General features: G+C 39.0%; 2 protein-coding genes and 2 non-coding genes across 5 annotated transcripts; 3 read left to right on the top strand and 1 right to left on the bottom strand.

Moving 5' to 3' along the window:
• Window positions 1–2,810: 2,810 nt before the first annotated feature.
• Window positions 2,811–9,820, bottom strand: LOC140538975 (G2/mitotic-specific cyclin-B3-like). 2 transcript variants are annotated; one of them, XM_072661555.1, is made up of 11 exons: window positions 9,404–9,820; window positions 9,126–9,209; window positions 8,834–8,919; window positions 7,556–7,703; window positions 7,369–7,467; window positions 6,868–6,960; window positions 5,403–5,540; window positions 4,936–5,091; window positions 3,956–4,105; window positions 3,534–3,664; window positions 2,811–3,446 (listed from the first exon to the last, which is right to left on the bottom strand). In XM_072661555.1, the coding sequence occupies exons 1-11, from the start codon at window positions 9,476–9,478 to the stop codon at window positions 3,362–3,364; spliced, it is 1,245 nt and encodes a 414-aa protein (XP_072517656.1). In that variant the 5' UTR covers window positions 9,479–9,820; the 3' UTR covers window positions 2,811–3,361. The 2 variants fall into 2 exon arrangements, with proteins under 2 accessions (XP_072517656.1, XP_072517657.1); XM_072661556.1 differs by lacking the exon at window positions 8,834–8,919.
• A 1,407-nt stretch (window positions 9,821–11,227) lies between these two features.
• LOC140539971 (5S ribosomal RNA) lies at window positions 11,228–11,346 on the top strand. Its single transcript, XR_011977869.1, has one exon. It is a non-coding gene; the product is annotated as a 5S ribosomal RNA (ribosomal RNA).
• A 506-nt stretch (window positions 11,347–11,852) lies between these two features.
• LOC140539959 (5S ribosomal RNA) lies at window positions 11,853–11,971 on the top strand. The gene has a single exon (XR_011977858.1). It is a non-coding gene; the product is annotated as a 5S ribosomal RNA (ribosomal RNA).
• A 504-nt stretch (window positions 11,972–12,475) lies between these two features.
• rnf121 (ring finger protein 121) lies at window positions 12,476–22,672 on the top strand. The gene is made up of 9 exons (XM_072661254.1): window positions 12,476–12,749; window positions 13,421–13,458; window positions 13,794–13,935; window positions 14,797–14,951; window positions 15,196–15,303; window positions 17,214–17,334; window positions 17,461–17,594; window positions 19,605–19,706; window positions 21,805–22,672. Exons 1-9 carry the CDS (start codon window positions 12,672–12,674, stop codon window positions 21,923–21,925), a joined length of 999 nt encoding a protein of 332 aa, XP_072517355.1. The 5' UTR covers window positions 12,476–12,671; the 3' UTR covers window positions 21,926–22,672.
• The last annotated feature ends 28 nt before the right edge of the window (window positions 22,673–22,700 follow it).

Here is a 22,700-nt window from a genome sequence, read left to right as displayed (position 1 = left end):
TAAAAAGAACTCTTAATGCTTCAGCAGACCACGAGATTTTGGTCAATTTCATGCTCCCAACTTTGTGGGTACAGTTTGGGGACGGCCCCTTCCTGTTCCAACAGGACTGCGCACCAGTGCACAAAGCAAGGTCCATAAAGACATGGATGAGAGAGTGTGGTGTAGAAGATTCTTGACCTCAACCCAAGAGATCACCTTTAGGATGAATTAGAGAGGAGACTTTCTCGCCCAACATCAGTGTCTGACCTCACAAGTGTGCTTCTGGCAGAATAGTCAAAAATTCCCCCAAAAAAACTCCTAAACCTTATGGAAAGCATTCCCAGAAGAAGCTATTCTAGCAGCAAAGGATGGCCCAACATCATATGGATTAAGAATGGGATGTCACTCAAGTTTATATGCGTGCGAAGGCAGTATAGTGTAGATAGATAGACAGACAGACAGAAAGGGTGAACCTGAATGAATTACCAGATGATTTCCACATTATGACTGACTGATAGACAGACAGACAGACAGACAGACAGAGTAAAAATATATGAATAAATGTCATAATAAATCCACTCTAATATATAGGTAACACATAGCCTTGAAAGAGAGAAGATGAATTGAGAGAGAGATTTCCCAGATTAATCCATATAGCTGTAAAGCTGACTGACAGACAAACAAACAGAGGGATAGATAGATATGATATGATACATATGACAGAGTTGACGACAGACAGAGTTAGAGGAATAGACATACAGAAATAAAATAAACGAACCCCCAAAATAAATCCACTGAATGACAGACAGACACACAAATGGATAGATAGATAGATAGATAGATAGATAGATAGATAGATAATTTAAACAGATTTCCAAATAAAAACTTAAATACACAGGCAAATAGTTATGGAAATATAAGTAGACAGACAAACAAACAGACTGGTACACAGAGAAAACAAAAATCAATTCCCAAATGAATCCACATGCTTCTAAAACCCCTAAAGCTCAGCCAAACGTCAAAAATGATCCATCTTCCATCAGTAACAGCATAAAAAGCCATTGAGCTTGTTAACTGTAAACTGTGAAAAAGTAAATCTTTTATGGGCTTTGTTTTTACTGTAGCTGCCTTCATTTGAATACGAGTGGACTGAAATGTGAGTGGTGTATTTATGAGCAGTTCTTGCATTCTGATATTTTGGAAGCCCTCCATCTGTTCTCGCCTAGGGCTTTGCTCCAAGCGCCCACACATAAAATGGGATGCAGATTTAAGCACACAGAGAGAGAGAGTCCAAATAAACTGACCTCAGCACAACTCATTACTGTCAAATCCACTCTCAAAACATTTCCTCTTTTTTCCCATATGCATGCCATGTTTCAGGCCACCAAGCCTCCTTGATGAAGATGTTTCTTAAAGTAGTTTTGAGCCTAGCTAGCACTCTGAGAACCGAAGGACACCATGCCCAAAGCCAAGCACAGGCTAGGGGGCATAAAGACCGCCAGCATTCAGCTGTACTTGCTTCTGTTGAGTGATGAAGCTGCATGGGAGATCATTGGGAGATTGTGCTGGAGTTATGTTTGTGATCCTAAACTTAACATTATGCACCAGCACGACGGGCGTCCAGCCTTATGGGGAAAAGGGCCATCACGGGTGCAGGTTTTCACTCTCAACATAGCAGGACAACACTTAAGCAACTGGTTGAAGACTGAAACTACTAATTAAACCTGCCTTGATACAAATACATACAGATTTTAATTATCTCTATTTACTCAATACTGTGAAAATGAAGTACTGGTGTCGCTTGACACTTTCAGAATCGGAATGTGTAGATATTTTTGACACTACAGATTAGTTGTATTAAAATTCATGAATTTGTACATTTTTTAATCGCAAATGACAATGCATTTATTTTACTGAAGTACAAAAAAAACTCCTTTATAGTTGAGGTCATGGAGGTATGAATTAAATTGCCACCTTTACCTTCAGTGTCCTGACATACTGCACTCTGACTGGTCATACATGTGACTTCTCAAGTTTGTCATTTCAATTTTGATCAAGAGGGCATGAAAAGGAGAGTCTAGCACGTAATTTCCTAGGATGACAAATGTTAAATGTGCTAACAACATTCCACAGTAGCCGCACTGCAGCTATTGAGTACTTAGTAGATTCTTAAGTGTGTACTAGTGTCTAGTTCTACTTCAATTGTTTGTATTGTATGACACTGTTTGGGCATCTCTGGACAAACAACTCATTTCTAGAGTAGTAGTAGAGTTAGTAAACACATTAACTTATCCAACTTAATCTGTTTAACTTGTTCTATCGACTTAATGCACGGTAAGTAATTAATAACTGTGAACCGAATCAGGTGTCAAAGCTTTATAAACACCATCACTCAATCACAATCACTCAAAAACAGGCTCCTGTGGAGGAACTGTGGAGGTCATAATGAAATATGGAAGACCAAGAAAACACTTAGAGAACTGTTTGAACATTTAAGGTATGACTACAAGTCAAAATAAAGCTCTTTGGCCACAATCAGCAAATGTACAACAGGAAAGAAAAAGAAAGGAACTGCGTTTCATGGAGACAGATCCATCATGTTTTGAGGTTGTATTGCTGCCAGTGGCTTTGGTAATACTGTATGGATTGAAGGAAAAATGGTTTCCAAAATACCAGCAATTCCTGGATGAAAACCAACTGTTAAAAAAACACACTTTTGAAAACCTTGTGGGAGTTTAGTTTACTCTACACACATCTACTCTTAATAAACCTTCTAAGACAAAGAGTATCTATGACTATAACTCCCTCCTCATCACTGGTTTGGGCTCAGAAATGAATCAGTTCCAGGAACGCTGCCCACTGGTGGCTGCAAGGAAATTATCACTAGCACTGCTTTAAAAACAAAAGAGGTGTTTTGAGAGTGAACCTTTTCCAGACCTCTGAAAAACTAAAATGATGGCGATGGGAAAAAAACAAGCATGGGCCTTTATTTCTAAAAACTAAGCCATTAAATATAATTCAGCATAATTTTACCATCACATAATGACAGTAAGCATGATAAAGAGGATTAACATGTTCCTTATGAAAATAAAATAATATATCTGCACACAGACACATTATGAACATCAGCAGAACATTAAAACTCTGGAGGAAAAAAAACTCCCTTTAGCTTTTCATTAAACTTTTCATAAAATTATGTAGGGTGGTCGCAACAGTTTCTCCTTAATTTTAAACAACCAACTACAAACTAGATATAAGAAATTTTACATTTTAAGCTTTAAATTGAGTACAAAACTACAAACACTCAAATATGTTAAATACATACAACAATAAATAACATGTACAACGTAATAAACACATATTTACAAGAACGTTTGTTGATTCACTGAATTTTCTCCTGTTCAGAAAGAGCCTCTTCTAAGGTCTCAATATGAACCAGTGGAATTTTGGCTACTTCAAAAAAGACCCTGCAAAACACAGACAGAGAGAATAAGAAACTAATGGAAATAAACACAGACCATTCAACTTCAGCACTGTACATCTGCTTTACTTACTTGTGCGAGTACTTGTTTTCCACAGCTTTGAGTTTGTCGTCTGAAGGGCTGGCCAGCATTGCGTACAGTCTCCTGACCAGAGGGCCCAGATCACTCAGTGCATATCCACTATGGTACTGAAGAGCCGCCGTCTGCAGTGGAGACAAAACGCTCTTGTAAATTGTATCTGTATACCACCACAACAGGCTTTAAATGAAGCAATGAAGATGTGATTGCAATGTATGTATTGAAACCTATGACACCATAAAATGGTGCTACCTTTGTCCTTCTATTTGAGTTTTAGGAAAATTACCTTTACTTTTCTGAGTCTTTATTATATAGAACAAAAAGCAATATTTTGAGTAAGGCATTTTCCACCCCAAATTTCTGTCTGCCTCTGTCTCTCTCTCACACAGACAGACACAGAAACACAGAATTCTTACCCATCCTCCCAGGCCTTTGGTGACGAGTGCAAGAAGCAAGCAGGCCGAAGCTAGACATGAAGCTCTCTCAGGAACCAGCTCCAGCTCCAACAGGCTGAGTTCACACACGTACCGTGCTAGTGTTAATGTCTCCATGCTAGCATGGGCTACCTGTAATAATGAGAAGCAACCATAAAGATATGCTCACCAACCTCAGGCAACCTCAAAGGTACCTTTTCTTTAGGTATCTTACGGTTCCTGTAGGTTCATTGGTTTTTGAAGTCTAGCAGCAGTGGAACAATTGCTAGACAGACAGATTTGTGTAGAAACAAAAATGGTAAAACACTGAAAAGAAAAAACAAAACAAAACAAACCCCCCCCCCTCCCCCCCCCCCCCCAAAAAAAAAAAAAAACACAACAACCAAAAACCAGTCGAAAAAGTGATCCAAAGTAGGCATCTGGTTGCAACCTATCAGTGGGTGGATGATGATGGGAAAAGAAAACGAAAACAAAAGTAGAATAATTTTGAACTGCCTGAAAAAAAATACTTTATCGGCGCTTTTGGTACATGGCATAAATAAAATGAGTCAAGACTGTTACAGAACAGGGTTGGAATTTTGGAATTGGTCTATTTTACAGCTCTGTTTGGTTATGTCTGACTTTCTTTTGAATGAAGAAGCAATAGTAATTGGAAGTTAACAACAGGTCACTGCAAACTGCTTATTCGACTACGCCAAGGTAAATCCAGTTTTCCATTCTTTGGCAGCTTTAGGACTACAGCTAATAGTCTAAATTAGCTTCTGTTATTCCAGTGCACATCCACAAAATAACTACCAAGTGCAAACTACACACAAGCCACCTGTTTTGCAAAACCAGAAGCCACATTTGTCAGGGCAGAAAGTGTTCAACTGTCTGAGCAACCTTCTGATTACAGGTTAATAGTAATAAGGTAATAAGTTAAATTCAAAGCACATGAGAAAGAAAGTGCCAAATGTTCTAACCTTTGCATAACGCCTGAGGAATCTGTAAGGTACAGGGATGTTAATATCAAAGTTAAGTCCTTGCAAGATGTTCCTCTCAAAGACGAGGAATTCTTGCCTCTTATAGGCGTCATCACAAATGTACAAGAAGTCATCAATACAGGGAGGACACCGTTCCTAGCAAAGAAATACAAGAATTGATTAAAATTGCATTCAGTCATACATTTTGATAAAGCCTGAAAAAGAAACACTTGTCCTGAACCTTCTAACACTTTTAATAACAGAAGGTAACTAGAACTGTGAAAAGGAGATCTAACATGTTTCAATATTCATTTCAATAATTTTAGTCATTTTATGCAAAGCACAAGTAACAAGCATTGCCTTTCTAGCCTCACTACAGACAGTCAGGTGCTTTCCATCCAAAACTTGTATTTATCAATGTGGGCATTGATCTCCCATTCAGTCCCTGCACAGGTAATCTCTCTTACCTCAAACTTGGCAGCAATGAGCATAGCAGTGGAGCCAATGAGCTGCAGGGATTCCCTCATGACCACTGTGGCGGCCAGGTAGTGGTCTGTGATCTTGACTGCCAGATAAAGGGTTTCGTGATTGAGCTCAAAGTTCTCCTGCACAAAAAAAAGTCAAAAGACCTGTGAACACACAGTGCTGTAAAAAAGTCTGAATTCCATGTTACCTTCATGCATTCTCTCCTTATATCACTACGGTGGCTGGGAAGTGCAAAACAAATTTACAAAAATAAAAACACTTTTACCAGCCTGAAATACTTTTACAAACGGCCAACGGCCAAATGTTGGTACATTTGTTTTGCCCTTCTCAGCCACTGTATATCACTGCACAGCATAGCACAGGGGTGTCAAGTAACACCGAACATAGGCAAGAAAAACAGTCTGCTAGGGTTAGCTTTTAGCCTAGTACAAATACCCAGGAAAGGCCTGCTTTATGTAGCAACCAGTTTCCTAATCTCTAGTAGAGTCTGGTGGTGGTGGTGTGCTGCTCACCCAAATAAAATTTGCACTGAACATAAAGTGCTGTGAAAAAATCTGAATCCCTGAATTTATGCACATTTAAAACCCTGAATGACATTAAAATAAAACCCCCATAAATAGATGACCTGACAATCTCTTAAGGGATTCTCAGATACAGCGTAGAATTCATAGTTACCTCAGTGGAAGCAAGGCATCCAGGTTTTGAGGTTCTTACTTTTAAAAGCTTGACTTTTAACTCGAGACAAGCATTTTTTATTCGTCTTTATTAGTTTCAAATGGTTTCTGCGACGCTATTCTGCCATGGATCCCGTTCATTCCCAGTGGTTTTCTGATGACTAGGTCATAAACACTGTCCTAAGCTGAGCAAAGAAACAAGTGTTTCTTGGGTTCTTTGTCACTTTGTGGATGATTTTTCACCCTGAGCTTCGAGAGATTTTGGAAGGACATCTACTCCGGAGAAGACGGACTACTGTTCCAAATGTTTTTTTCCCCAACAGTATGGCAATTATTATAGTTCAGTGGAGCCCTCAAGCTTTAGAAATATCTTTGTAACTTTTCCCAGCTTGATAGGTGTCCACAACCTTTTTCCCCCTAAGGCCTTCAGGAATCTCTATTCGCTGTGGCATGATGCGGCTGGCTGGACAACCTGTGTGCTGCCAAGTTCGCTCTGATTTAAAGTCCCACAGTAGGATGTGCATTGAAGACAGCTGGCATTAACCAGGCTAGGTTCCTCACTCAAGCACTTACACTGGTTATTGTTCATGGTCAACCTGTGTAAACGTTCCTACATATATACTATTACAATCCTTTATAAAATCTAAATACTAAAAAAATATTGCAAAAACCTGCCCAAATTCAGAAATTCTAACAAATTGTCACAGCACTATATTAAGTGGCACACAAATATGAGCATGTTGCTAATGGAAAAAAAATAAGGAACACTCACCTGGACCTCCACCATCCAGTCGATAAGAATGCCTCTCATATCTGCATTCAAGTCGGTCTGTTTGTGCATGTAATCAGTCAAGACAAATTTCTCCTGTGAAGTAATAAACACCAATTACTGTGTAGTAAAGACCTTTAGCAGGAAGCTTCAGATTTCTCTAGAAAAAGTTACATTAGTAGGAATGCAGTAATAGTTTATTGTAATATAACATTTATTGTACTCTGGATCTGCGTGTTGGATAAATATTTGCACTCAAAATACATTCCATGTTGTAGGTACTGCCTAAATGTTACATTAACAGGATGCAAGACACAGGAGGCACTGACTGCTGTTTTACTGTGTAATAACTGGATATATAATATCTTTCCATAATACTAGTATTGTCTCACAATGCCCATATGGTGTCCCCCCACATGCTACCATGAGGGTCCTTATTGAACAAACACTTTAGGAGAACTTTAAAAGTGGTGCACTTAATAAAACATGTTCAAAATTCCTTACCTCTCTTTTCTTAAGGTAGTCAAAAATGTCTTTGGCATACTCCGGACTCATCAAGCAGTCACCAGCTTGCTCACTATCAATGTCAAAGGCTTCCGGTATCTGAGGATTAAAGCAAGATCAGCCTCAAATATGTAAAAGAAAACAGTCTCTGACATGTCTAAGATTAATTTAGGCCATCAAGTCCAACCTTTCGTTCCTGGACTGCAGACTCCAGAGGTTGTTGGACTGCAGATTGGTCCTGAGGAACAGATGCCCTGAAGTCTTCTGATAGAGAGTCCTCCACCCGACTTTCAGCTCTTTTAGTGGACGGCTCCTCAGATGACAGACATTTGGGCCTGGAGAGACAATGTATTAAAGTAACAGTCTTGAATAGCCCAACTTCTTCACAAGCTTTTACAGGGCAAGGAACTACATTCGGTTTCATTTTTAGATTTAAACTGTCTCAGTTTTGCTCGTCTGCCTCTTCTAAGGGTCCCTCATTGGTGGTTTGTAGTGAAAACAGGGATATAACAGTGCAACATACTGTACTTATTAAATGGTAGATCAGGACACTACAAATCAGCTTGTGTTTTAAATACTGTATTCATCAACATATGTATTGTATCAATCAGAACCCTGAAATTTGTCAGTGTCAGTGATTGAAACTAGACATGTGGGGATCGCCTATGAGTAAGGTCAGTGATGAGTAGGTGGACAGCTACATTAAAGAGCTTGTTTTTGTTTTCTCAGAAGACCTCATTAACTTTAGGCTTCTGTAGATTTAAAAGGTTTTAACATGAAATGTCAAATATAATCAAATCTTGATCTCAGAACTAAAAAATCGCGTCTCATTTTAAAATGTTTACTAAGTGTTTACAACACCCTAATCTTTGTACAGTGCATTACTGCATTGTGATGCAATGATATTGAAATGATGTTATCGGACAGAAGACTGAACAATATTTTATGATGCATTTACTATAAAATTACTATATTTTACACATTTAATAAATAAGGTAAAGGTACAGGTGCAAGTACTTGTTACTGTACTAGGTACAGCTAAATGTGTCCTCCGCATTTGACACTTCTGTGGTAGTGAACACACAAACTCTCACACACTCACACAGAGAGCAGCGGGCAGCCAACTCCAGCTCCCCGGGAGCAGAGAGGGTAAAAGGCCTTGCTCAAGGGCCCTACAGTGGCCCTGTCATCAACAGCCTGGAGCTCTAAGGTGATAATTCTACATTGCTCATCCTGATGGGTTTTAGTCCCAGTTTCTATGTTTTCTTAAATGTTTATTTATCAGTAGACGTGTACATGAAACAAACTTAATATTAAATATCATATCAAACTTAATATTAACATCAGCTCAGAATTCCCATATTGCCACATCCCTACTTGTCTTTGGCTCAGCACAAATTTCCCCCTTACATTATTAAAACAATTATTATTACGACTGCAAAGGACAAAGACTATTGATCATTACTTATTCTTAACAACTGCTTTGCTTGTAGGTGCCCTTTTGCCTGGCTTGCTGGTCTTCACAGGCCCACTAGTCTGGGTTTTGTTGGTCTGTTTGGAAGAAGAGAAAGCAAATCCTAATCGTAATGAAATGTTAAAAGTGAGTCTATTCAATGAGAAATCATGTCTCACAAGAAAAAGAGAGATCTACACAAGGTAGACGCAAACAAGCAAACATCTCTCTCACACCATGCGTAATTACCTATTTATAAGCATCATGAAAATTATACCAAGCAATATGTCTAGTGATAACTTACATTTGTAAGATCAACAAATGCAGATCTTTTCTTGGGTCCCCCCTGAGGGGAGGAGGGCGTTCTCTTGACGTGATAAACATCCTCCTGTAACAAAGGAAAATGACAAAGACATCACCCATGTGTTTGTTGATGCATTTGAACACTCGTTTTCTGTCAATATAGCAAACAACTGTCGCGATAAGTCAGTAAAAAGTAACGTTAGTCAGGTCATGACAGGTGACAGCCTGGCTAATGCTAGTCCGCAGGTTACAAAACACAAAGGACGTCAGAGGGCTCACCTGGTTGTCAAGTCCGTTTGCTCTCCCCTGAGCTTTAGAGAAAGAGCCATGTTTGTTAACCCTCTGGAAAGGCATCTTCAGCTAATTCCACTCGGATTTTCCGTCCTCGGGCTTCAGTTCTCTCTTAAGCTAATGTGTGATTCAGGCACAGATCTCACACCTCGGATTTCTCTAACACGTCTTAACTACACCGGTTTGTTTACTACGAAGCCAGGCAGAGCCGCTCTCGTAACCTAGCTAGCCTTAATGTGAACTGGCTAAACGGATGAAACGCATCTGTTCAGCTGCGGACATGTAAATTCACACGCGATCCGAACTACGATTTACTATAGAAAAGCGGTTCATCTGGGAGAAAGTAGCTAACAGCTGATGTTTGCGCATTTTCCGCACAGCCTTTTTTAGATGGTAAAATTTGAACTCGGAGTCTCTGTCGAAGCGCAACGCTGATTGGCCCATCGCACATTACGTCAGCCAGTGTAGTCGGTTTAAACACGCTGGCCAATCGCCTGTCGCGCTTTCAGTTAACGTTTATTTTTGAACCAATCAGAGAAAAGAACGACAGCTACGTCTCCCTCTTTATTTTCACCACATTAAAAGATAAACAATTGCAAGTAAAAAAACAACAACAAACCAACATATTAATAACTACAAACAAAAGCAAGTGAAATAATGGTAAAATATATTGCATAACAATGAAGACACATTATTATGACCCTTGCTTCCCTATAAACATAAACGTAGATTTCTTATCGTAGAGTTCTTCTCTGTGTTATTGCCTGGATTCATTTTTGTACATTTTTACAGAAAAGATTATTATACAGTTATTCAGAACAATTACAACATCTCTACAATGGGAACGTAGCTAATTAAAATAAAAAACACAAATGACTGGACGATTGAGTTTATGAAGACTAAACAGAATTGTGAGGAATATTTTACGTTTCTAACTAAAAATAACTGAACTTCGTTGTAATCAAATACTCGATTGCCAACACATATATTTATGGAATAATATCTGAGGATTTGTTTTAAAACAAAACATTTGTAGCAACAACACTGATTTCTTCAATGATGATTTACAGGAGAGAAAAGACTAACTTGGGACAAGGGCAGAGTTACGAAGACAGATGAAAAGCACTTATTCACGACGAAACATAAATTAACCATTGTGTCTCACAATATGAGACTTAAGTATTACAGGGTTATATTTTATATTATATTAACTTAGCTATATTAATGATATTTGTTTTCTATAAAAATATTATATTTAAAAGCCGTGAATTCAGGAATTGAAACCTGTAAGAAAAAATTGTAATTTCTATATAAATAAAAAGTCGCTTTTGCCCTTGCGACTGGCGTCGTTTGCTAAACTTTAAGCGTATATCGCCACCTGCTGTAGCGAAGTGAGGTTTAGCCCGTGCAACCCGCTGTGTGTCACACATCACACGATAGGCATGTTCGTTTAGTGGTTTAGTGGGAGATTTCTAGGTTATCGGACGTACGTTTCTTCATAATTAAATGATTGAGGTGTTAATAACTTCTGGTTTAATGGAAATGATCCATTCTAGAAAAAACAAGTCAGATTTAGCTTCTCTTTTTAACTAGCTAACTTTGATGTGTTGTTTTTTTTATTTTAGAAAACTGCACAAGTTGGATGCTCTGCTGACGTCTAAAACTGTTTAGTGAAAGCTTTTATTTTGACAAAACGAGGCCCACTGTCTGTTAATTGTGGCAACACCATGTGTTTAATTCGAAACAGGTGTCAAAACCACACACTGCTCCTGACTATGAGTTATAAATGTTCTTCTTCTGAGCAGGATTTTCGCTTACGGCCACACCACCCTGAGAACGCCCGATCTCGTCTGATCTCGGAAGCTAAGCAGGGTCGGGCCTGGTTAGTACTTGGATGGGAGACCGCCTGGGAATACCAGGTGCTGTAAGCTTTTCCGTCCTGACACCAGTTAAAGCTCACGTTTCAACTTTAACCGCTATTTCTTATTCTTTTTACAAACGTTGAGTGTTAAATCCCACTTTATTATAAACATTGGTGCCTGGAAATCTGAGCCAAATGACAAATAAATGATTTAGCTGTCATTAGATGATTTAATAAATGAGCAAATCTTCAATAAAAAAAAAAGAAATAATTTTGCGTCCACTTTTGTACCTGTAGCTAGTTATCTTAATAAAACACAGAAATCGCATCCCACGAACAATTCATACAATGTTTGCTTTTATATTTATTTCTAAACTGTTTGATTTTTATTAAACTGCATTGATTTTCTGCTGTACTCTACAGGCTGGTGTCCGGTGAGCGTGGACTTTTATTTTGACAATACCTACCGTCAGTGTTGTCTGTAGCTGCTGCTAGAGTTATCATTTAAAGCGAAAATATAAAAATAACTGTTTTCAACCATCAATTATAAATAGGCTTCCTCTCGCTGTGATTTTCGCTTACGGCCACACCACCCTGAGAACGCCCGATCTCGTCTGATCTCGGAAGCTAAGCAGGGTCGGGCCTGGTTAGTACTTGGATGGGAGACCGCCTGGGAATACCAGGTGCTGTAAGCTTTTCCGTCCTGACACCAGTTAAAGCTCACGTTTCATTTTTTAAGTCTTTACGCCAGTTCTCCTTCCCTTTATCAATGTTTTTGAGGAAAAAAAAAAAGAAAACCAAAAAACTCGCCATTGAAGTCTCCGGGCCCGTTCAGTGGATTTCCCACTCTGAAATCTGAAACACTTCATTCACCACTTGGTCACAAACTACATCACCCTTCGATCTAGTAGAAATCTTTAACAGTGTTTCTGCCGAACATCATGGTCAGTTATTTATCTTAGGTGTGTTAGGTTTCTCAGTCAAGAGCCAGATAAGCCCAAGGTCAGGACTGTCCAGAGGAGGATAAAAGCTGATGGACACTCCTATTGGATAGTCTTGAAATTTGGCCATGGGCGTCCTGCCTAACTGGGAAATCCAGCTTTGTTTTATTTACACCAGCTTGATTTTAGCTAGCGGGCCCACGGCTGCGATCCGATTCGCGCACTCGTGTTCTAACTAGGAGGGTCCAGCCGGTGCGCGCACGTCTCTGTAGCCTGTAGTCTAAGCACTAGCTAAGCGCCCTAGTTAAGGGCACAATTGCGCATATTGGTGCGCAGCCTGCGCATCGACAAACGGAAAAGGAGCGCTGGTCGCTTCTTGCGATTGGTTCGCGAGCCACGTAACCCGGAAGGTGCCGCCGTGAGTCGTCGGGTTTGGGACTGAGCGCTCCCGAAGATGGCGGGGGTGTTTGATGTGGAGGTTGACGGCGTAGAACACGACCACGGACACGGACCCCACGACGACGCTTCTCAGGTACGGACATCCCGCAGCTCGCGGCGCGAGAATCGGAGGCGGCTCGAGCGTGTCTGGAGTGCTGGGAGGTCGCGAGGCGGTGACGAAACGTCAGCGCGAGACCTGCTACGAGCAGATTAGCTCGGTTAGCTCAGTGCCCTTAAAGGAATACTGCAGCGGTTTTCATCAGGAAATACAGCAACATTTTTTATAGATAGAAACCAAGATTATATGCAGAATTTTTTAAAGGCATTTTGTATGTGTGTAAATAAGTCCGTCAATGTAAAACACGGTGCAAAAATGGACGTCGTATTTCATTAGCTAACGTTTTCAGTGGTCAGCTATCACTGAGATTAGAAGCAGGCGTTTAACAATTTACTTCCCAGCTTTTACATAAAGATTGTGCCACATTGAAGACGTGACATAACATGGTATCTATATCTTACTGCAAGGCATTGTTAGAGACTGTCTTCGTCGCTAAAGACCACCCTGACCAGAGGTAACGCTGTCTTACCTGATGGGGGAGGGATTCATTTCAGACCCAGGCTTGATCGGGGGAGCTTATGGGGGCTTTATCAAGGAGGGTTTAACATATGATTTTTTTTTTTATCGAATAAATATAAACAGGTTTATGACATTTCTGTGCACTGACTGACCAGTTTGTGATTTATAACATTATTTTTCTTCCTCAGATTGACCTGTCCCAACTCTCACCAGAGGAGAAATGGAGGTTTGTACCTTGCTTTGTGTCAGCCCCCCTGCTTTTTTCTCAAATACACACACACGAGCAAAGCAAATTATGTCTTTTAAGTGCTTTGAAATTAGTAATTCTGTCTTTACAGTGTTGCGAAATTGCGTTCATCCAGGACCCTGGTGCAACGTAGAACAGAAACTATACAGGATACATAATGTTCAAGCCTGTATGTCCAGTCTTAGCCTGTATGCCCAGTATTGTAGGAAAAACACATCGCTGGTTTACAAAACACAGTGTATTTAATGTGTGTGTGTGTGTCTGTGTGTGTCTGTGTGTGTGTGTGTGCGTGGACTTGCATTCATTTGTTTCAGGCTAGAACATGCAAGAATGCATGCTAAACACAAAGGACATGAGGCCATGCACGCAGAGATGGTGCTCATCCTCATCGTCACTCTGGTGTTAGCCCAGCTTGTCCTGGTTCAGTGGAAGCAGAGGCACCCCAAATCCTATAACGTAAGTCCTGTTAACACTCATCCACATATCTAGTGTGTGTGTGTGTTACATCCAGTCCTATTACACCCATGATGAATCATCATTAGAATAAAGGGTGATGATTATGCCTCACCACTAGGTGGCGAGCTTGTGCATGAATGATATGTTTGACAGCTGGGTTTTACTTCTGTCACTGATTAAAATGCGAGTCCGGATTCAGGCTGGTTTCGGTGTCATGCTCATCCTGGGCTCCCAGGATAAACTGCAGCGCCCTCCTTCAAATTCTGTGACCGTTTTATTGGCTTGTTTAATGTTTTACATCTATGTGCTGATGTCGAGGACCCTGTTGTGACTGGAATCTGTTGGCAATATGCTCATGGACCCTGGCCACTAGAGGGAGCTCTGCCAGCATGTTTGAGTAATCTAGAAGTCGGGCTCTGATGTTGACTCATTCCTGAATGGCCTGATGTCACTCCTGCAACGTGTTGACTGCATAACCTGCCCTATGCACTAGTGATTTATTAGGCATGTTTTAGACACTGTACAGATGTGTTATCATTGTCTGCGTTTTGATAAAACATCATTCCATGCTTATCTAAATCTAAATCTGATTCTAATTTGTGCCCTGAGTTTTCTGCTTTGCAGCCAGGTATTTCTGAAATCCTGTGAGATTTTCTGGGTCTGGCTAGCTCATTTGAATTAGTGTATTTATCTCTGTGCAGATGCCATGAGATAAGAACCACTTACTTGTGTTTATTCCGAAAAATGGACTTGGTGTTTTTTGGCTTATTCAGACACCCTTTAAAAACATCATGCACACATGCTTTTATGTCCTTTTGTTATTATAGTTGTTTTGCTTAAAGTACTGTCTTGTCTTTGCAGTTGGTGACCCTTTTTCAGATGTGGGTGGTCCCTCTCTACTTCACCACAAAGCTGCACTGGTGGCGATTCCTGGTCACATGGTTCATCTTTTCTGTGGTCACGGCCTTTATCACGTTCCGTGCTACTCGCAAACCCCTGGCGTGCACAACACCAAGGTAACACAGGACGTGCTTCTGTGCCGATCACGTCATTCGTAATACTTTTGCTTCATAACACAAAAGAGCAGTTATGGCATTATGGGTTGACATGCTTTGTGTCTTTTACCAGAAACTTATTTTGTCAGGAACAGTGCCAGTCAGGATGAACGATGACCTTTTACTGTAACACAAATGACTAAATCAACTTGAGATGTCAGTTTGTCACTAATTTCAGTGTAACACTTGTTTCCTCTCTCTCTAGGCTGGTGTACAAATGGTTTCTCCTCTTATATAAAATCAGCTACACAACTGGAATTGTGGGATATGCTGTGGTCATGTTCACTCTCTTTGGAATCAATCTGATATTTAGGTAAGTTTTGCACTCAGTAAAGGATTTTATCTTTTCATACCCAAATTTGCTGAGGGATTTATTTTATAAATGAAAGGGTATCGCACCTAGTAGTGGGCAGCTACCTCAGTGACTCAAAAGCAGTTGTTAGTTGGGCGTCTTGCTCAAGGGTACCTCATCTGTGAATATTGAGAGGAGAACACTGTTCCTTCAGTCAAGGGAACTGATCCGGTGACCTTCCAGTCTCAAGTCTGCTTCACTAACTTTTAGGCCACACCTGCCCCTGAAAAAAAAGCAAGGATCAGAGTTAGAGCTAGGCAATGTGACTTTTTCGTATCATGATAAATTGTTATTGCAATCCACAATATGCTTTTCTAAGCATATTGAAGATGTTGGTGCTTAAAGAACAATGAATAGTAGTTGAAGAATCTGTTTCCATTTATGTGTTTAGTTTGTGATATGTATTGTGAAATATCGCATATTGTGAAAAATGTCCTTATATATCGTGATACAGTATTTTTCACCCAGCCCATACAGAGTGCTATGTCAGCCATGCTACGGCTCCCCTGGTGCAGAGAGGGTTAAAGGCCTTGCTTAACCTGAACTGAACTGACCTGGACAAAATGAAAACCTTGGCCCTTTTAAATGTGGAGTGGTGTTTACCATGAGGCATACTACGAAAATAAACTGTGCCCATTTGGGAGATAAATTCTTAAATATACCACTGTGCATTTGTGACAACGTTTATGAAACAATGTGGTTGCATCTGTGAAGTTGTACAGATGTTGCCAGTAAACCATACAGTTCTCAAGTTTCTACAGTTTTTTTTTATTTTTATTTATTTTTTTTTTTTACAATAACTGCACTGTGGTGGTATGTGTGAATGCTCCAGACAGTAAGTAGTTGATGATGATGATTGATATCTGAATACAAAAGACAAATAGTGCTGGTTTAACATACTGGGAAATTTTTCTGTAAAAATTTTTTTACAGAGGTCACTCCACATAATTCCTTTCTGAAACACTTTCCCACCTGGCTAAGTCATTTATTACTACTTCTGCTACTGCTAATAATAGTATAAATATAACACATTTAATCTTTATTTGCTCCAAGACTTAATTTGAGAGTACATGCATCATTGAGAAACAATTGAAGGAAGCAAAAGAGTGATATATGCATCAGAATATTATGGCCAACCTAATAGTGTGAATAACTACCCGTTGCTCAGATGGCTCTAGAGATGTCATGGCATAGACTGTATTCGGTGAAGGAAGATGTTCGTTATAAAGATTACCAGATAATGTTTTTTTTTCTGTTAAAGATATATATGTTTTATGTTCGTTCTGGCCCAAAAAAAAGGAAAGTTCAAAGAAATAATGGAGAGCACAATATTGCTGTATCATATTGCAAACATGCTGTATCATAGTCACAAAGCTGTTCTTGGTAAAGTGTTTCAGGAATTGAGTGTCACATGGTGACATGACTAATTTGTAAATGTTTCGCTAAAGGTCAGATAGTGTTTTGGAGATGGTGATACAGGTAAGGCTGAATTGAGTAATGAATCGTCTGTATTGTGCATGATTGAGATTCTTGATGCTGTATATGCGTGGGTGAATGGGGAACTGCTTGTGCGTTTGTTTGGATGTAAAGGAAATCTGACCAACTCTCTGTACAGAGTGTAATGGATTATGCAGAAGCACATGCGAACAGACGTGATGAATAAGTACAAAAAAAAAAGACTGATGGAAAGAGAACTAATGGAAAGGCAACACAACATGACTAAGTCTAAGAATGGCTGTATAGCTCACACTACATGATATTAAAGAGAGGTTAGAAATAACAGGACACATGGTATTAAACAAACACTGGTAAGTTAAGTAACTTTTGTTAATTGAATCCTGTTTACTCAACTGTTGCCCGTTTCCACTCAGAATAAAGCCAGAAGATGCCATGGATTTTGGGGTGTCTTTGCTCTTTTATGGACTGTACTATGGTGTTCTGGGCAGAGACTTTGCTGAGATGTGTGCAGACTTTATGGCTTCAACAGTAGGGGTGAGTTTGTAGTTTCTGAATGCCTCTTTTGGCAAATTCATCATGTTAAACAAAACATATCTTAAACGGTCTGTGAGAAACCCATTCTGATGACTTGCCCTCCACCATGTCCTACCTGTGTTTCAGTATTACAGTGCTTCAGGAATGCCCACTAAACACTTGTCAGACAGTATATGCGCCGTTTGTGGCCAGCCCATTCTTGTGGACGTGGACGAGGAAGGAATCATGGAGAATACCTACAGGCTCTCTTGCAACCATGTGTATCCTTTGGCATTAGCAATGGCACACATGTCAACGATTATTGGTTATCAGCTTGGCTGTATTTGCTCTGGCCATTCACACACAAACATACTACAAATTGTACAGCAAGTGAGATGTTCTTGTGGAAGGTTTGACTTTCAAATTCTCTTGGCCCCAAATGTACATTTGAACAAAAACAAGCAGCTATGAATCCATTTGCATGGTCCGATTCATCAATACAACTTCAGGACATGGTTTGAGACACACTGGGAGGCACAACTAAGCCAAGTGTAAATGTAGGTTTTCTCTATCTACATCTGTTAGTGACCTATGAAAAAAAAGAAAAAAAAAAGCATATAGCTATCCAATCTCCAAAGCAAACAGTATCTCAGTGGATATAAACTACAACTGTGTCCAGAAATCAGTTTATAAAATGTCTTTCATGCATCTGCTCTGGTTAACTATAAGTACTTTTATTGTAAAAGGGAAGCATACAGGCACAACAGCAGCCCAGCGATAAAGCTTTAACTTGCAGAGCAGGGTTGCTGGGCACTGCAGAGTTCCAAAATGCCTCTGAAAGGAACATCGTGTTGAGAAATGCAACATAAATTAGCTGAAGGCGTTTATTACATGGGATGTCCAGAAACATTTGGACATATAGTGTATTCTCTGTGAGGTGACGAGTCACATGTCACAATCTGGCAGTCTGGTGTACCAGTCTGGGATTGGTGGATGCCACCAAAGTACCGGTTAGCATAGATTGAGGCAGAGGGAGGCCAAATTATGCACTCTGGGCACTCTTGGCCATGGATGGCTGTGGAACCTGTTCCCAATGCTTGTTCCAACAATTAGACAGCTGTGGCACTCTGATACCCACCAAACTGATAGTAGGTATTTCTACACATTTAATTCAAGCAACTGTGTTGACCTGTTTGCCTAGTCTCGTCAGGGTATTACATAATGTAAGTAGGCTGTAAATAAACATATAGTCAAATGTAATGGAAAAAATCTCCATGGTGTGGTGACAGCAAACAAAAAAGGAACCTCTTTTCTGTTCCGCACACCAATTCCACTTCTGCACACCAATTCCATGTTAGCATGTCACATGTTTGGTACATAACCTAGGTTTCCAAGACCATGTTTTATGTTATCTTGTGCTTCAGAGATTTGTTCACTACTTGCAGTGATTTGTAATGCTTCCATGGAGACATTTATCGCCTTAGGCTTTTTCTGGAGTCTTATTGCACAATGATGCACGTCTGTGACTGCAGACAGACAGTACAGAATAAAGTAGAATAATACACTGAATACAGAACAATGCACAAATTAATTTAAGGTCAGCATCTAAAACTTAAAATTGAATTAAGTAAAAAACACAATGCTGAACTGAATGCAAAATTTGTTTAATCACTGCATTAAAATGATTGGAGGAAAGTCCTATTAGATTATAAGTCTAGTTTAGATACGGTCATGAACAGTCATGTGTAGATAACCCTAAAGAGATAAATATTAATTTGAGAAACATTAATTAGTTTTGTTTGTTATTCATTTATTAGCAACAGTATTAGCAACTAGACTTGTTCTGTATGTGTATTCTCATGCAGTATTGTGAAGTGCTAAATGACATTTGTGGGATGTGTTTTTACCCAAACATGATAATGTTTAGTCTTTTTCTCTAGTTAATTGCTGTTTAAGAGGACGTGAGAGTTACTAAAGTGCATTTAAGTTTCTGTTTCTCTTTTCTTTATCTATTTTCAAATTACAATGTACTTTATCCACAATGTCATCAAATGGAGAAGTTTTGAAGTCTGAACAGATGTAAGAGAGCCTTGCTGTTCCCTGTTTGTGATTGTTCGTTTTCTCTTCCTGACTAATCTTATGACCTGCTCAGTGACACTTTATATACACAAACGTACAAACTGTCTTGCTCCAGTGTTCATGCAAATGGTTTGGCAGGCCAACACACTTTTTCATAGCTATGAGAGTCCTAAATATACAATTGTTTTGGTTCTTAACATACTTTCTCTCAGATTTCATGAGTTCTGCATACGAGGATGGTGCATTGTGGGCAAGAAGCAGACGTGCCCATACTGCAAAGAAAAGGTGGACCTCAAAAGGATGTTCAGTAACCCGTATCCTTTGTTATGCAAATGTTTGCTTTTAAAAATGAGTGTTATGAGATCATGTTCTAATGCGACCAGTACTCTTGAGTGTGAGGTCGGACCAGACCAGGTATTGATTCATGTGAAGCCCACCAAAAACAAAACTCCTGAGCCTGACTAGAGTCCTATTTTGTCAGGTAGAATAAATCCTTTAGGTTCTGGTAAGTTAATCAGCAGTTTACTTTTAGTTTTACTTTTAGTACAGAAATTCACTGTGATTTTGGAAATGTAAGTCAATTTCCCCATCTTTTTGCTGTGTTTGAACACTACTCTCTTTTTGGAAATTAGTAAACCTGTTCCTGTTTGTGGTGATGAGTGTACAGCAAATCTTACATTTTCCTGAGCTTGCTATAAAATAGTGTTTTTTTCCCCTGATATTCCAGTATGACAGTTAAGCAAGTCATGTAATCTAAGGTATATCAGCACTGTAATTTTACTGTAATGGTCTATTCAGTAAATGACCTGCTGTCATCCAGTTGTGAAATACTAGAGTAAAGGTTAAACCCATTTTCATTGTAGTTTCATTGTGACATTGTAGTTTCGTTTAAACTAAAACGATGACACCAGTGTTAGTAATGCTTGACAGACAACTCGCTACTATTTATTTATTTATTTATTTATTTATTTATTTGACCACTTTGTCTTTGTCTAGATTCTCATTATTGTAAAAAAAAAAATGTTAACTTTAGTTAGTTAAATTGGTAAATTGTTAGTGTACACTAATTTCAGATCTAAAAAATTGTTTTATTTATTTATTTGATTTACTCAAATAAATAGCTGTCTTAATAGTTTCGGTCTAATTTAAATTAAAGTGTTTTGTAAGCAAGTGCAAAACATTTTCTTTCTCTCTCTCTGGTAGTTTGGGGTAGTCAGTGGCTATACAAAAAGGTCATTTGTATGATGGTTCTCTTTCACAACTGACCTTAAACTAAATACAGTAAAGGATTGCAGTGTTGGGTGGATGAATGACCTAATGTTTTCCATATTTAGACCTTGCGTATGTCTAGGTCAATATAGCCTCAGTCTAAACTATGTTTAAGATATGTACAATTATCTATGTTGGTATATATGATCAGAAGTATTTTGTAGGTTTTAAAATACAGCTGGCAGTCTGCTCAAGAAGAGTGGTGATGGTCTGTTCAGAAATATAATTTTCAGATCTCAAAAGATGCAATGGCTGAAAGCATCAATCATAATTTAAATCAGGTCTTTTTTTTTTTTAACTTTGTATTGTGTTATGCTGTAATTTAAAACGGCTTAACTGTTTAGAGCTGGGCACAAAAATCAACTAATTTCACTTTTTTAAAAACCAGTAGACCTATTTATAGAAATTAAAGTCACAGGGAAGCAATGTCACAATGGTGTGATGGTGCATGCATATGCTGCAAATTCATATTAAGGGTGAATTCCACACTTTCCAGAGAACAATTCTACGTAATTCAGTTGTTAAAGATGTACAAAGGCATTTAGATAATGACAGTTTTTGACAGTGGTGTTGAAAGAAATCAGATGTGTAAGGAATGTAATGCCTCTAAAAGCTACACCACAGAAAGTTTGAGAAATTTCAGGAAATGGTTATTAACTGCCTTATGTTTAAAACATTGCACTACTTGCATTATGTTTTTTTGTTTTGTTTGTTTTTTTTATGGCGGTTATGGTGGACAGGTTTGTGCAAGGGGATGTGAGGCAGAGAAAAAAGCCCCACCCCAGAATAGGTCACTATTACCATCAACACTACATATAAAACTCTGAACTCTGGTGGTTTTGGGTAGTAAATAAAACCGCTAAATTTAGTGAGCACTAGTTCCCATCAAATGTGAAGGGAGTTTCTCTAATTAAATGAAGTTTCTCTAATTAAATTTCTCATCAAACCACTAGGGCTTTGGTTTGCAGAAATTAAGTGCTGTACTGTTGTTTAACGTTTCTAACAGTGATCTTGGTAAATGTAGATGTCTTGAAGCCTCTCTTTGTTGTAGTTCAAAAACTGGTTTCCAGTTGCTGGCAATCATAATTGATAGATTTATTTGTCTGTGTAGTTGAGTTTGTATCTTTAACCAGATGTCCTAAGATGGGAAAGGCCACACGTCATGTATGGACAACTACTAGATTGGCTACGTTACCTGGTTGCCTGGCAGCCAGTGATAATTGGATTAGTACAGGGCATCAACTACATCCTTGGGCTGGAGTGACTGCAAAGCCTAACCTACACAGACCAGTGCACTGGACGCAAACCGCTGTGGCAGGAGTGGGGAGAAAAAAAATCTCTTTGGCTCCAAGGACACTGGAACTGGGACTTTATCTCTAAAGGTGTAATGTACTGTATATAGGCACACACCGTGCTTACATGTATTTAAAGGAAATTCAACTAGCAGTTTTGACATTGGACGTTTGTTTTTTTCTCTCCTTATTCTTCTGACCTTCTTAAGTGCAAACCTTGACTTGGAATCACCTGGTTAATCCTTTTGTGACTGTTTTTGTTTGTTTAAAAAGAAGGTTCTCCTCAGTCTTAATGGGCTTTTTAATCATAATTTCAAAGTTGGTAACACAAATTTAATACATTTATCTTTGTTCTGTAGCTCCTCTTGCCCACATCTAATGACGTTCCCTGGCACACAGGCTGAAACCCTCAGAAGAAATGTTTTTATGTTTAATTAACTCTTCCAGTAGGATAAACTTAAACATGGAAAACCCCACAGATTTTAAGCTACATGGCACATGAGATGAAAGTGCTGCACATACACATGTGTATTGCGCTGTGGGTTTTTGCAGATGTCCTCTTCCGTTAATTGTTTATCTTGTAATGTGTTGGGGAGTTCCACTCACTCTTGAGAAAAAAGGTACTTTGAACAAATGTACATTACACAACTGAATAACATTTTGTCCAAGAAACTGTATGTGAGCACCTCTTTATTTGCAATGAAGTTCTTATTGTCTAACCCATGATTTATACAAAAAAAAGGCTCT

The sequence above is a fragment of the Salminus brasiliensis genome, chromosome 18, assembly GCF_030463535.1.
Source record: "Salminus brasiliensis chromosome 18, fSalBra1.hap2, whole genome shotgun sequence".
NCBI classification, from domain to species: domain Eukaryota; kingdom Metazoa; phylum Chordata; class Actinopteri; order Characiformes; family Bryconidae; genus Salminus; species Salminus brasiliensis.
Note: the sequence above shows the minus strand (reverse complement) of the source record. Positions and strands in the feature narration are given on the sequence as shown.